The sequence below is a fragment of the Myxocyprinus asiaticus genome, chromosome 6 (assembly GCF_019703515.2).
Source record: "Myxocyprinus asiaticus isolate MX2 ecotype Aquarium Trade chromosome 6, UBuf_Myxa_2, whole genome shotgun sequence".
Taxonomy (NCBI): domain Eukaryota; kingdom Metazoa; phylum Chordata; class Actinopteri; order Cypriniformes; family Catostomidae; genus Myxocyprinus; species Myxocyprinus asiaticus.
In genome coordinates, this window is record NC_059349.1 from 25,580,567 (window position 1) to 25,595,988 (window position 15,422).

Genomic DNA, 15,422 nt, shown 5'->3' on the forward strand with positions numbered 1-15,422 from the left:
AGTTTATAATGATAATTGCGATACTGGGGCTTATATGGCCTAATAAAGTTTGGATTGTATATAAACAAATACATAATGGGGGGGGGGGGGGGGGGTGTGAGATGAACAAATTTCCTTCTAAAAAGAACCTTTCTAAGTTTGGTTTCTAGTTTTGCTAGTAGCTCAGAACTTCTAATTTAACAACGAGAACGGGCATTTATTGTCGTCTGAATAAACTTTTATTTATTTATTATTATTATTATTATTATTTTATTTAAACAGTAAGCATAGTATTGTAACACTACAGTCATAAAAGTGATCTGTGAACATCAAACCTTACACAAGCTTTGGACTTTGTTATTTAACAGCCTTAAAGATTGCAAATAATTTTCCAAATCTACAATGAAAATCCGGACAGTTGGTGTTAAGTGTGCACATTTGTACTTATGAATATAAAATTTAGCTAACAAAATAAAGAGGTTAACCATTAAAAAGAAATGTCTTTCAATGTACAATAATAATTAACATTCACTTTCTGAATACTTTTTTTTTCCTGAATAAACTTTTTTTATTTCTTAATTTTTTTTTTAAATTAAATACAAAGTATGATTACAACAGAATGGCATAAATAGTCAATTTTCAAACAAGAAACTGACATGGAAGGCTCAACACATCAGAACCAGATTAAATCCAAGACAGTAAATTATATATTACAAGGAGATCAAACAGTTTTGTTGCATTTTGACTTTTCCTTTTTGTAAGGGCTACTGAAAAGTGTTTTAATTCATTTCTGAATATAATAAACAGAGGAGGGGATTTAAAGAATCTACATTTATATATAAAATATTTTGTCAATATTATAATGTTATTAATCATATAAAACAAAACATGGCAGTCTTTGATTGTCCCATACATTATATTTTGTAAGGTGAAAGTGAAACCATCAGCAACCACATCTTTTCTATCAGCCAATCCTGTAATGCTCTCCAAAAGGCACTGAAATTGCATATATATATATATATATATATATATATATATATATATATATATATATATATATATTTATATATATGTTCTGTATCTTCATAAGAGCTTTAGCATAAGAGATTTAGAAATTTATTAGAAGAATTTAATATTTTGAAGTGTTTCTTTCGCTTTGGGGGGTAAGAGGAAATCTTAAATAGGCTGTTCTAAAATATTTTACCATATTTTTATCAAGTATATGATCTAATTTATTTCTTAAAATTTGATAAGGATAGCAAGTTTTGATTATAACCTGTCTTTTGTATTTGATAGTGCATATACATCCACACTGCACTTTATTAATCTTATTATCTCTCACTGGACTGTCATAAATTATATTCTCTTAACAACACACTGGCAACTGACTATCAACTGACAGCCTGAATGTCAATACAGCACAATACAACCTACTGTATATTTTATATATACTATATATACTATTTGTATTGTATACTGTGTATTCTATATTGTGTGTATTGTATTCTGTACATTCTACATTATTATTTGTATATTGTGTTGTGTGTAATTATGTGTATATTAGATATGTAAGTTGTGTTGTGTAAATCTGTTTATTGTAAATTGGTATATGTCTCACTGTCATAACTGCTATGTTGCTCAGATCTGCACCCAAGAGTTTCACACACTGTTGCACATGTGTATATGGTTGTGTGACAATAAAAGTGATTTGATTTGGCATTGTTTAATCTTAAATTCAATATCACCAACATATAAAGATGAAGAACTGCAGTAACGTTTGAATAAGAAAGGGAACATCTCATTATCATTTTTATACCAGAAGTTATTGCATTAAAAACAGTGAAGAATTGTTTTGGATGACAGGCAAATCCATGTTTTAAAGTGAAAGCATTGTAATCTAAAGTGTTACAATTATCATCCATTAAGTCAGACCAGATATTTCTACTTAACCAATCTTCATAAAATAGAGATTTTTTTTCTATATAAAATATACTTGTTATTCCAGATAGGAGTATTTTGTGGTGTAAAATTGTGTGTGTGCCAATTTCCAAAATAATAAAACTTGTTGATGGAAAGCTGATAGTTTCACCAGGAGTTTGGATAAATCATAGTCACACTTGAGAAGAAAGTGTATTCCACCCAAATTTCGAAACAAAGCTGAAGGAACTGCAAACCAAAAGCTATCAACATTACACAAAAAATATTTGCAGCCACTTAAGTTTTAACAAGACATTCATCTGAATAAACTTTTATAATCCTGCTGTGTGTAGGAACTGACGTCAAACGTATGCGACGAGCCAAATCGCTACCACATTTGTAAAACATTTTCCACCGGCAATTTAAACCAAAGTAACGAAGGAGATCGGTTAAGAATGCATTAAAAATGTAGACATACCTTATTAGATATCAGAATGTCGCCAGAGATGGAGAAGTGTTCGAGAAGTTTGCTGGTGTGCGAGAAATCAAACTTCTTAAATGAAAAATCTCGGCATGATAGCCACGTGTCGAAGCACAGCTTCAACTGCAAGGTGAATTTAAACAATAACTTAATATATTATCTGTTCTCTGCTCAGATGAATTATGGATCGTTGTATTTTCGACCTGACTCTTTCTCTGGCTGGCTGTCTCCATAGATCTCTTTACTGATACCCGAATGTGCAATCCTGCCTGCTGATATATCCAGAGTGATCAACAATTTCAGCCCTTATTATTTAGTGCGCGATCTACCGGTTCATGAACTACTGCAAGAAACATTTCTTGAAACAGTTATAAAGAAAGGTAGGAATTGTTGCTATATGAGCTTTTGTAAATGTCTTTAATTTTGCCTCTTTGCTATTGAACTGGACATGTATGCCTTTTTACACAGGAAACTTCTATGCTCTCTCTTACAACACCAAAATTGATGAAGACAATACCATTGCACTAATGTCCAGTGGTGAGTAAGATGATCCAATAGACAACATACTGTACGTGTTTGTAGTTTGGAACTTTGAAACCTCTCCATATATTGTAATAAAACATGACTTGTAATTTTGCATTGTAATAACTGATAAGTGTGTGTACGTCTGTCATCCCCAGGTCAGTTAATTTTGTCCCTAGATAAAGACACATATGAACAACTTGGTTTGGAGGGGCGACCATCACTGTACAATCACAGAAAGGCTATGAGATATGGTAAATGTCTCTCTCAGCAAGAAGTGAACATCATCTTTTATAGTTGGGAGAAATAGAATTTGTTAGTGTACTGAAATCCAGATTACAGTTATAAAAAACACCTTTCTTTTGCAGTTGTTACTCTGGACCTCACAGACAAAACCTTGGTCCCAGGCACCAAAAGATACCAACGGGTTCTGTCAAGTTTAAAGGACAGACTGCCACTCAAATATGACTTTCTTTTAACTAAACACAACACAGGTTTTTGCCAAGTATTTAATCCAATATAGGTTGCTGTCTCCATAGTCCATACTTGTACCTGTTAGAGGCTTAACATTTTGGATTTATCACTTTTTCAGGTGCCCATGATGATACGACAATTTACCAGCTGTTGTCCCAGTACACACATGTGGAACACAAGCCTGCTTTTAGCAGTCAAACCCTGAAAAATCTACCGTGCCCCACGCTTTACCCATCAGATTTACAAGGAACTACACTGTCATGTAATCCACATCACTTTTTGGAGTGGCTTGGTGCAGTCAACCTGGACATAAATTGGTGAGTAAGCTGAATAATTTTTGACATGTTAAATTTCAGTTATCATGCTGTTGTTTTCTTTAAAGGGCCGGTTCACACTTCCCCAACAAACACCAATATTTCAAACATTCTAAGGCCACATCCACATTAAAGGAGTATTCCAGGTTCAGTACATATAGTTAAGCTCAATCGACAGCATTTGTGGCATAATATTGATTACCAAAAAAATTTGTTTTGACTTGTCCCTCCTTTTGTACAAAAAAAGCAAAAATCTGGGTTACATTGAGGCACTTACAGTGGAACTGAATGGGACCTGCCAGTAAACGGTAAAATAATCACTGTTTCAAAAGTACAGCCACAAGACAAACAATATGCGTGTAAACATGATATTAGTGTGATTAAATCACTTACTAACCTTTTCTGTGTGAAGTTATATCCAGTTATACAACTTAGTTGCCATGATGATGTAATATCAACAAACCCTACAGTGACTGTAAAAATTCTGATTTAAACAACGTAAGAGCTTAAATAATACATGAGTTTTAACAGAAGAATTAAGGTTAGTGCTTTCATAAAAGGATAAGCTTAATGTTTCTGCCTTTAAACCCTACAAAAATTGGCCACATTCACTTCAATCGTAAGTGCCTCACTGTAACCTCGATTTTAATTATTTTTTTTTGTTTTAAGAAAAGGAAGGACGAGTCGAAATAGTTCTTTGTGGTAATCAATATTATGCCACAAATGCTATCGATTGAGCTTAACTTGTATTGAACCCGGATTATTCCTCTAATATGTTTTTGTTTGAAAACGCATTAATAGTGCAACGTTTATACCTCTCATCCACGCTGGAACAGCATTTACCTCCACCAAAAAAGCAGACTAAAACGCTCTCTAGTGCCGCATGCTTTGGAAACCAATGAGGTTGACATTGATTGGTTCTTGCCGATCAGATGATACCATCCTGGTTCCAACAGTTTTGCCTCTGCTGTCTGCATTAATGGCTTGTTTGCAGGCGTTGTGTAATTTTGCTGCTGCATATACAGTACACATTTAGGGTTATCTCACTGATTCAACCACGTTTGTTGGGGCAGTGTGGATTAGCCTTAAAGGTTTAATTCACCCAAGAATTGAAAATTCTTTAATTTATTCACCCTCATGCCATCCCAGATGTGTACTTTCTTCTGCTGAAGACAAACAAAGATTTTAGAAGAATATTTCAGCTCTGTAGGTCCATACAATGCAAGTGAATGGTGGCCAGAACTTTGAAGGTCCAAAAAGCATATAAAGGAAACAAAAGTAATCCATACAACTCCAGTGGTTAAATCCTTCACTTTCACAACTGAAAGTCACATGTGGTGCCTGTTTAGTTTCACTTTCATATCTGAGTAAAAAAGGACTTAAATATTGATCTCTTTCTCACCCACACCTATCAAATCGCTTCTGAAAACATGGATTTAACCACTGGAGTCATATGGATTACTTTTATGCTGCCTTTATGTGATTTTCGGAGCTTGAAAGGTCTGGTTACCATTCACTTGCATTGTATGGACCTACAGAGCTGAAATATTATTCTAAAAATCTTCATTTGTGTTCAGCAGAAGAAAGTCATACACATCTAGGATGGCATGTGAGTAAATGATGAGAGAATTTTCATTTCTGAGTGAACTATCCCTTTAAGATTGTCATCTGTCAAATACACATATTGGTTTGTTGTACTCCATTCATTGCAGTGATTGTCTCACAAGAATGAATTTGCATTTAAAAACATAATGCATCAAACAATTTAAACAAGCTCTGTGTGTATGACTATTTCTTAAGATTCAACTTGGTATCTTTTCAGTGAAAATGCGGCAGATAGTTTCCTGTCTTCATATGTTTGTCCAGAGCCCCAGAGCTCTGTCAGTCAAGCCCTGTTGTGCACAATTACTGGCTTTATATCTCCTGAGGATGTGTATGTACTGCTGCAAGAACTCAGGTATGACCAGAACATTGCTGTCACAACTTGCATTGATTGCTTTCTCACAATCAGACCATGCAAAGGATATTTAAAACTTACAAGCTGGGGGGCCTGGGTAGCTCAGCGAGTACTGACGCTGACTACCACCCCTGGAGTCACGAGTTTGAATCCAGGTCGTGCTGAGTTACTCCAGCCAGGTCTCCTAAGCAACCAAATTGGCCCGGCTGCTAGGGAGGGTAGAGTCACATGGGGTAACCTCCTCGTGGTCACGATTAGTGGTTCTCGCTCTAAGTGGGGTGTGTGGTAAGTTGTGCGTGGATCGTGGAGAATAGCATGAGTCTCCACGTGCTGTGAGTCTCTGCGGTATCATGCACAAGGAGCCACGTTATAAGATGCGTGGATTGATGGTCTCAGAAGCGGAGGCAACTGAGACTTGTCTTCTGCCACCCAGATTGAGGTAACCGCGCCACCACGAGGACCTACTAAGTAGTGGGAATTGGTCATTCCAAATTCGGAGAAAAGGGGATTAAAAAAAAAACTTACAAGCTGTTTATTTTTTTTGGATCACCCAGGAAATATTTCGATGAACCGAAGTTAACACCATGGCTTTCACTCACTGTGCATGGATTTATGGACAGTCCAGTGTCATGGGGAACCACAGAACACGGATTTCTGAAAGGTGGTGAAAACTTCTACAATTTTGTTTGCTTCAAGAATCAGGACTATTGGTTACACATGGCTACTGGTGCCCAAGATGGCTGCCCACCCTAACATACCTGATATTTCAAATAGCGGACCTCTTTTTTTTTATTATTCATTACCAGTTTTAGTTGCAAGCAATTTCTTACATGTAAAATATACAGTTTTTCCTTTCTAAGTTTGTGGTGTAAATTCAATTCAGGACAGACATGGGTGAAAGAATGTATAGTATAATTTATTTTGACCAGTTTTTCACAGCTGTTACATGTTCAGAAATCTAAAAAATATCTTTACAGATTGTACAATTTATAGCATTTAGTATAAGATCAACTACAAGAAATAAGCCTTGCCTATATATATATATATATATATATATATATATATATATATATATATATATATATATATATATATATATATAAAAAATTAAAATTTTACCAGCATTTGAGACTAAAGGCAGAACACATATGTACAGCTATGTTAAAGGGGGAGAGAGATAATGTTGAAAAAGAAAAAATATATACTTTTGTCAGTGAAGTGACTAGAACAAAGATATTTAAATGTTCTTTTCAAACAAATATGTTTTTCTCAGATATGGAGGCTGCAATGGTTTACAACACACTGTATCCAGAATTAAAATCTGCTAAGACAACCATAATGAAGAGTGTGTGGGTTGACCTGAAGTAATGGCTTAAAATAACTTAACTATTTTAAACTTAAAAGCTGTTGTTTCTTCTAGGGTTATTAACAGTTGTTACTAAATGTTAAAAATGATCACAGATCAAACTCATGGGATGCATTTTCCACCATCAGTTTATAAGCCAATGAACCAAACAAGATATTACATAAATATTTGAGATTTTAAAATATAAAGATAAGACATTATTTAGGAATAATGTCATGATACACTTAAAATGAAATATAACCTGCCACATTGTTCTAATTAAAACAACTAAATCATTCAATAAGTATAATAGCAAGAATGAAAACAATTCTATTCTCACAATCATAAATACAATTCTGCAAACAAGAATTAATTTTACACAACCATTTGGGAAGGGAAAAACATACAGGACCCTCTTATGTGATGTTAAAGAACCACCGCAGCAAACTATCTATAGTCAATAAATACTAAATAGAATAAACAGTATATATAATTTACACATTTTATTGCTGGTGCTGAGCTAAACTGATTACAATAAATTAGTTTTTTAGTGAGACCAATTGTGAGCAGGAGTTGGACATTAAGAAATAGTGCATAAATATCTGTTCTAGTAATGTTTTTTGTTTTTTTTATGTGAGATTTTTAAAATGAGTGACCAGACTGCAGCTGAATGTTTCAGTGCTGAAAAAAAAAAAAAAAAAAAAAATTTTTTTTACAGGTAGGATTATCAGACTGGGAAAAACTGAGGTTCAACTGTAGATATTTCTGCAGGTATTTGTTAGCACTCTTAAAATTATAATGTTGTATTTGTTTGAAACATGGTCAGGATGCAGTTTCGTAATTCTCATAACCCATATTTCTCAACCTACTTCAACCCCACACTCCATTATTATACAAAAATAAAATATTGAATTGAAAGAAAGCCTTTGCCATCCAATAATAGTGCATACTATATAGTAGGCGTTATAGTGGATAAGGCAACACTGTTTTCAGTAGGATCTTCCCTTAGGGATGTACGTTTAATATCCAGGACTCTTCTAATGACACAGCAGTCCAATCTGTTCGAGTCAGCAGAACACATGTATGCAGGTTCAAAATGCCAGCATTCTTAGTTGACTCATATGAGGAATATAACTCATTACATTTGTCATTAAGTTATTAAATTAAAAAAATTAAGTGATCAACATTTACATCAAAAATATTTGGTGGTATATTGTTACTCTAAAGCAAACTGTTTGTAATCTAAAAACATTCAAATTAAACCAGCAAAATGTACAAAGTTTAACTTTGATACAAATAACTTAATTCCTGTTATTTAAACCAGAAGCTTGCAAATCCACATTAATTTGAGTATATATTTTGTTCACTTGAATGTTATGGCCAATTTAAACTGAGCATAATCATGTTCATAGACTTTTTAAGCATTAGTAAGGTCAGTCAGGTCTGCTTAAATTGATGCTATAGCAGCATTGATGCCAAATTCCTAAGCATTTGTTTAATAATTAGATTAAATAATCTTCCACAGGCATTGATGTTGCCACAACATTAGGCAAAGGGGAGTATCCATTCATAAAGGCAAAATTACTACAAAAGGCTTACCGATGTCAATGCTGAAGATCTGTCTGAATAATCAAGGTTAAAGGAATAGTTCACCCATATGCCATCCCAGATGTGTGACTGACCTTCTTCTGCAGAACACAAATTAAGATTTTTAGAAGAATATCTCAGCTCTGTAGGTCCATACAATGCAAGTGAATGGGTGTCAAAGTCTGGACATTCCAAAAAGCACATAAGGCAGCATAAAATTAATCCATATGACTCCAGTGGTTAAATCCATGTCTTCAGAAGTGACATAATAGGTGCAGGTGAGAAATAGATAAATATTTAAGTCCATTTTTGCAAGAGATTCTTCTCCCTGCATGAAGAATGTGAATCACAAAAAACACAAGAAAAATGTGAAAGTTGAAGTGGAGATTTTATAGTAAACATTGACTCAAATATTGATGTGTTTCTCACCCACACCTATCAGATCGCTTCTGAAGACATTGATTTAACCACTGGAGTTGTATGGATTACTTTTATGTGGACATATGAGATTTCTGGAGCTTCAAAATACTGGCACCCATTCACTTGCATTGTGTGGACCTAAAGAGCTGAAATATATTTCTAAAAAAATCTTCAGTTGTGTTCTGCTGAAGAAAGTCATACACATCTGGGATGGCATAAGGGTGAGTAAATTATGAGAATTTTCATTTTTGGGTGATCTATTCCCTTAAGACTTTTACAGTTACAAAGACAATGTAATAAAAGTACCTAATAAAGAATAGCCTACTGCTTACGAAAGGCTTGATTCTAATAATGGCCTGTTAGTTCATAGGGAAAGTTCACCCCCAAAGAAAAATTATGTCATTATTTGTTCCAAAAAAGTATAACTTTTTCTCACCTGTGGCACGCAAAAGTAAATGTTAGGCAGAATGACAGCCTCAGCCACACAATGAAAATGAACAGTGACTGAGGCTAATGCTGGGCCTAACATCTCCTTTTGTGTTCTACGAAAGAAAGTCATATAGGTTTGGAAGAACTTGAGGGTAAGTAAATGATGACAACATTTTTAGGTGAACTATCCCTTTAACGGTAATCAAACTGAGGCACGCGTGCACACACATACACACACAAACGCAAAACTTCAACCTATTCAAATCCCCATTAGAGGCGTGTTAAAAAATAATCCAATACCATATTACATATGACAAAGCAATTCGGGACCGTGTCATATTTAGACAAGTCATACGTTTGTGGCCAGTCTTGATAGAACAGAGCTAGAGTCAAAGGATGACATGAATTTACATGAAGGCAAGAGAAGGACAGATTTTTCTTTCTGCACAGTGTCTAGAGAAAGACATGCAAGATGTATCACAAACTCTGTATTAAGTACATTATCAAGTGTAGCAGAAAGAGATGCTGCTTTTTTGCAGTCTGATAAAAAGGAAATGCGCCCTGGACGAAGGCGAATGCAGGTTAGAACACGTCGTGTTTTTTCCATCACAATCCTACTAAACAAAGTTTGTAATGAAGATTCACCACTGACAATCCTTGTCTTAATAAATCAACTCTGGCATCAACATCAGGCACTTGAGAATGGTGTCTGCAGATGAAAATGGAGATTTTGACATCCGCAGGACATTTTAACTACTTAGAATTCATCTATTTTCTTCTGGAGATATTTGAGTATGGAGTCCATGCCCTGAGGAGAGCCCCAGACCCTCTTAAGTGCCTCACATTCCCTCTCGTTGGCCTGCTCCAGGGCGGCCCGGTTAATGTTCCGCACCAGCGCTTTGGACTCGCGCAGAACCTTCAGTGTGGCCAGCAGCATCGCCATGAAAACAAAATAAAATGAGGGGAACAAAATAAGAAAGAAAAAGAAAAGAAGGCACATGACTTATGGATGTGGATGCATTGTGAATTTTAACAGAAGTGTATTGTTTTCACAACTGTATTTAGAAAAAAATTACACAAATTATCTTTAAAGGGATATTTCACCCCAATATGAAAATTCTGTCATCATTCACTCACCCTTTGTCACCCTTGACTTTCTTTGATTATTTGTTTTATTCAATGAAAGTGAATAGTGACTGAGGCTAACATTCTGCCTAACATCATATTTTGTGTTCCACTGAAGAAATATGTAATAACATACATGTAATATGGGTTTGAAACATGAGTGTGAGGAAATGACAGAATTTTCATTTTTAGGTTAATTATCCTTTTAAAGGAATATTCTGGGTTCAATACAAGCTCAGTCGACAGCATTTGTGGCGTAATGTTGATTACCACAAAAAATAATGTTGACTCGTTCCTCCTTTTCTTTAAAAAAAATCAAGGTTACAAAGAGGCACTTACAATGCAAGTGAATGGGGCCAATTTGTGGAGGGTTTAAAGGCAGAAATGTGAATCTTACCATTTTATAAAAGCACTTACATTAAATCTTCCGTAAAAACTCATGTATTATTGGAGCTGCAACATTGTTAAATCGTAATTTTAATAACTCAAGACAGAAAAGGTTAGTGAGTGATTATATCACACTAAAATCATGTTAACACGCATGTTGTTCATGTCTTGTAGCTATACTTTTGAAACGGTGAGTATTTTAAAGTTTATGGATTGGCCCCATACACTTCCATTGTGTGTTGTAAGTGCCTCACTAACCCAGATTTGTGCTTTTTTTTTTTTTCATAAGAAAAGGAGGGACAACTTAAAATACATTTTTGTGGTAATCAATAGTATGCCACAAATGCTGTTGATTGAGCTTAACTTGTATTAAACCCAGAATATTCCTTTAATACAAATTATTTAAATTACTCAGAAGTCTAATAAGGGTTTAAAGGATACTGTAAAAACATCAGGAGGAATAGAGCAATCATCAAAAATAACTTCTACATTTGTTAACTATATGGATGGTTGATCTACTTTCTGTAAGACAAGGTCAACTGGATTCCATCTTCGGTGTTGCAGAGCAAGTGCACATGAGCTGTTGATTTATTCCAGCATAAAAATGATTTAAATTCATTTATATCTAGAAAGACTTGGTTTGAGGATCAAATGTGCATGATCATTCAATGAGGGGCCATTGAAGCAAAAAACAAACAAAATGAAAGGTTGAGGGGGGTGTGGATGTATGCTCTGTTTGAGAAAATGTGATACAAAAAACAAACCACATGAAAAAAGATGACTTACAACTGAATTACAAGATACTAGCTCCTTAATGCGAACCATGACTTCCTGTGTGAAGGTCCCTGGCCACAGAACCTGAGACACCAGTCCTTTGGCACAAGCCTCCTGGGCTGTCAGCTTCCTCCCACTCAATAACATTTCATTTGCCTAAAGTGACAGAATAATAGAGAAGAAGAGCATAAGGAAAATAAATGAAACAGTAAGTGAGAAAAAATGAGTTTATATAGGAAAAAGTGTATCTCTTGCCAACCTTTTGTCCAATGTTACTATTGCTTTTAATTTTATTATTAATATTATTATTACTTTCTCCCCAATTTGGAATGCCCAATTCCCAATGCTCTCGAAGTCCTCGTGGTGGCGTAGTGACACCTCAATCCGGGTGGCGGAGGACGAATCTCAGTTGCCTCCGTGTCTGAGACCGTCAATCTGTGCATCTTATCACATGGCTTGTTTGAGCACGTTACCGCAGAGACATAGTGTGTGTGGAGGCTTCACGCTATTCTCTGCGGCATCCACGCACAACTCACCACACGCCCACCGAGAGCAAACCACATTATAGTGACCATGAGGAGGTTACCCCATGTGACTCTACCCTCCCTAGCAACCGGGCCAATTTGGTTGCTTAGGAGACCTGGCTGGAGTCACTCAGCACGCCCTGGGATTCGAACTCGCGACTCCAGGTGTGGTAGTCAGCATCTTTACTTGCTGAGCTACCCAGGCCCCTCTTAATTTTTATTATTAGTACTTTTGCCCAATATTACTACTGCTTCTCCTAATTTTTTATTATTAGTATTTAGTATTCATTCTGTATTTTTTCCCTTTAATTTTATGTTCTTTGTCTTCATATGCTTTGGCAATTCAAATGTACATTTATATCTTATGCCAATCAAATACACAAATTGAAAACTGATACAAAAGCAGAAGGTAGGGACATAGAACCAGAACAATGATCCTAAAGAGACTGCATGTATGATATACATTATTGCCACAATATATACTTTCCTATGGTTTTAACCTAAATGTCAATGTGAAATTTTTGTGAATTAGTCAGTCAACACACAAGGATATTAGATTAAAGGAATATTCCAGGTTTAATACAAGTAAAGCTCAATCAACAGCATTGTGTTATCATGATTTTAGTGTGATAAAATCACTTACTAACTTTGTGTAACGTTATATCCAAATTTACAGCTTTGTTGTCATTTATGACTTAATGCCGTAAACCCTTAAATGACAATAAAAAACTCAAATACACAAGTTCTAACAGAAGAATTATTGTAGGTGTTTTTATCAAATTAAAAGGTTAAAATTGGCCCCATTTACTTCCATTGTAAGTGCTTCACTGTAACTGCGATTGTTTTTTTTAGTGTTTTTTTTAAAGGAGGGATGTGTTGAAATTATTTTTTGTGGTAATCAACATTATGCCACAAATGCTGTGGATTGAGCAAAACTTGTAATGAACCTGGAATATTCCATTAATCTGCAAATGTCACATCTTCATAGTATATACAATAAATTGTATATCAAGCTTTAATTAACAAGCGGTTTTTTTTTTTTTTTTGGATCTCCCAATTTGGTATGCCCAATTCCCAATGTGCTTTTAAGTCCTCGTGGTTGCGTAGTGATTCGCCTCAGTCCGGGTGGCGGAGGACGAATCCCGGTTCCCTCCACATCTGAGACCGTCAACCCGCGCATCTTATCACGTGGCTTGTTGAGCACGTTACCACGAAGACATAGCGCGAGAACGAACCACATTATAGCAACCACGAGGAGTTTACCCCATGTGACTCTACCCTCCCTAGCAACCGGGCCAATTTGGTTGCTTAGCAGATCTGGCTGGGGTCACTCAGAACTAGAGAGCTAGTGAACTCCAGGGGTGGTAGCCAGCGTATTTTACCACTGAGCTACCCAGGCCCCCTTAATTAATAAGTGTTTAATTCAGAACCATACTATTCATGTACTGACCGAGGCTACTCCCATGATGAGAGGGAATGTTACAGAGGAACAAGCATCTGGGGTTTGACCAAAAGTTGTGTAAGGAGTCTGGAACCAAGCTTTCTCATTGGCCCAGATTACATCACACAAGGGCAAAATAGACGCTCCAAGCCCAATAGCAGGTCCATTCACAGCAGCAATGATGGGCTTCTTGAACTGAATGAAGGTGTTGACAAATGTTCTGGGGACCAAAGAAAACACATAGCCATATATTACTGGAGTTCAAATATTTACAACTGAAATCTGATAAAATACCTCTTAATACATCTCTACTCTCTCTGTTTAGATTTTCTATTTTTTATTTTACCTGATTGTCTCTGCCATTTTGATGCTTTCTTTTTTCCTGTCATCTGTGAGCCGTCTGATGAAGTAAATGAAGTCGAGACCAAAGCAAAACACGCTTCCCACAGCGCTTAGCAGCACAAGTTTACTGTCATCAGCTGCAGCTGTGGCCATGGCACTCTGAACCTCCTTCATTACCTGACAAACACATTCAACATGGGCCAGTTTGAGTCAAGCTATACCAATTCAGAGGATGAATGTTTTCTACTGGGAGCGTTAGATTCTTGTAAAAGCACTCAAATATCAGAATACTTGAGACAAGTTCTATGCATTATGGTGTGAACTGAAAGGAGATTTATTTCTAAAATGCAATTTTGTGATACAGCATGTGATATATTTAGACTTACATCAGGATTCAATGAGTTGTTCTCTGTGGTTTTAGTAGAGAACAGAATGTGTGTAAAGCCGTCTTGTTTCTTAACTACAATGTCCCTGTAACGGTATGCACTCTCAGTTTGACGAACACTGAAACGCAAGCGCTTGTCGAAAGTCGCACGGTCCTCAAAACGGCGTTTCCCTGTTAGCCCTGAGCTGCCCATCCCTCCTGCCGCACCACTCTGTGTAATGGCTGTTCCATTGGCTGATGATGCCTCCATGAGAGTAGTCACTCCTTTAAAACAAAAATAAAACAAAACAATACAGTAAATGACTTGATACATCAAGATTTTTGTGTGCCTTTGTATAAATGTTCCAAAAAATACATTGGGGTGTAAAAGTCTTGAGCCCACTTGTTTCCTTATCTACTTTAGTTTCTATGGAGCCACTTACAGGACTGGGCAGGAATTTGTTTTCTGAAATAGTTTTGCGTGCCCTCGCAATAGTTTGAATTCCCTCTCAATAAGTTTTGCGTGCCCTAGCAACAAGTTTCTTAAGATAAAAATAATAATTTTGTGGTTCTTATGGTTTTACTATACAAATACCATAGTTTAACTATGGTTTTACTATAGTAATGTTGTAGAATGTAGTAACCATAGTTTTAGGTAGAAAGTTTTTCTATAGTAATATTTTACTAACCGTGACTGTTGTTGGCTAACCATGTTTTGTTTTTTGGTGGAAACCATGGTTTTACTATAGTAATATTGTAGTAACTAAGAAAAGTTAAGTAACTTTTTTTTTTTTTTTGGCTGAAAAACCATTGTTTTAATTAAATATACAGTATCCATATAGTAAGGCGTAACAAAATAGTAACACATTTCTGCTCTGTCCTCTAAGGGGCTCCCCCTCCCCCTTAATGACAGCATGCACTCAAGCTGGCACGGACTCCACCAGTTCCGCAAGACCTGATGATCCATGTTATCCCAGCATCTTCTGTGCTTCAATGTAGGAAAGGAAATCTGAACTATGCCACAAATATACTTATTTCAT

At 35.8% G+C, this 15,422-nt stretch overlaps 2 protein-coding genes across 2 annotated transcripts in view; one reads left to right on the forward strand and one right to left on the reverse strand.

Annotated features, from left to right (window-relative positions):
- Positions 1 to 2,258: 2,258 nt before the first annotated feature.
- On the forward strand, positions 2,259 to 6,716 carry rpp40 (ribonuclease P/MRP 40 subunit). The gene is made up of 8 exons (XM_051701079.1): positions 2,259 to 2,507; positions 2,613 to 2,757; positions 2,846 to 2,914; positions 3,058 to 3,153; positions 3,268 to 3,393; positions 3,492 to 3,690; positions 5,510 to 5,644; positions 6,199 to 6,716. Exons 1-8 carry the CDS (start codon positions 2,391 to 2,393, stop codon positions 6,395 to 6,397), a joined length of 1,086 nt encoding a protein of 361 aa, XP_051557039.1. The 5' UTR covers positions 2,259 to 2,390; the 3' UTR covers positions 6,398 to 6,716.
- Positions 6,717 to 7,673: 957 nt separating this feature from the next.
- Positions 7,674 to 15,422, reverse strand: part of LOC127442839 (chromodomain Y-like protein) — a 41,197-nt gene continuing 33,448 nt past the window's right edge. The window contains exons 3-7 of the mRNA XM_051701066.1: positions 14,405 to 14,667; positions 14,023 to 14,195; positions 13,686 to 13,896; positions 11,724 to 11,867; positions 7,674 to 10,341 (exon numbers count right to left, since the gene is read on the reverse strand). Of these exons, the coding sequence (XP_051557026.1) occupies positions 10,183 to 10,341; positions 11,724 to 11,867; positions 13,686 to 13,896; positions 14,023 to 14,195; positions 14,405 to 14,667 (950 nt within the window). The 3' untranslated portion in view covers positions 7,674 to 10,182. The remainder of the gene's footprint in view (positions 10,342 to 11,723; positions 11,868 to 13,685; positions 13,897 to 14,022; positions 14,196 to 14,404; positions 14,668 to 15,422) is intronic.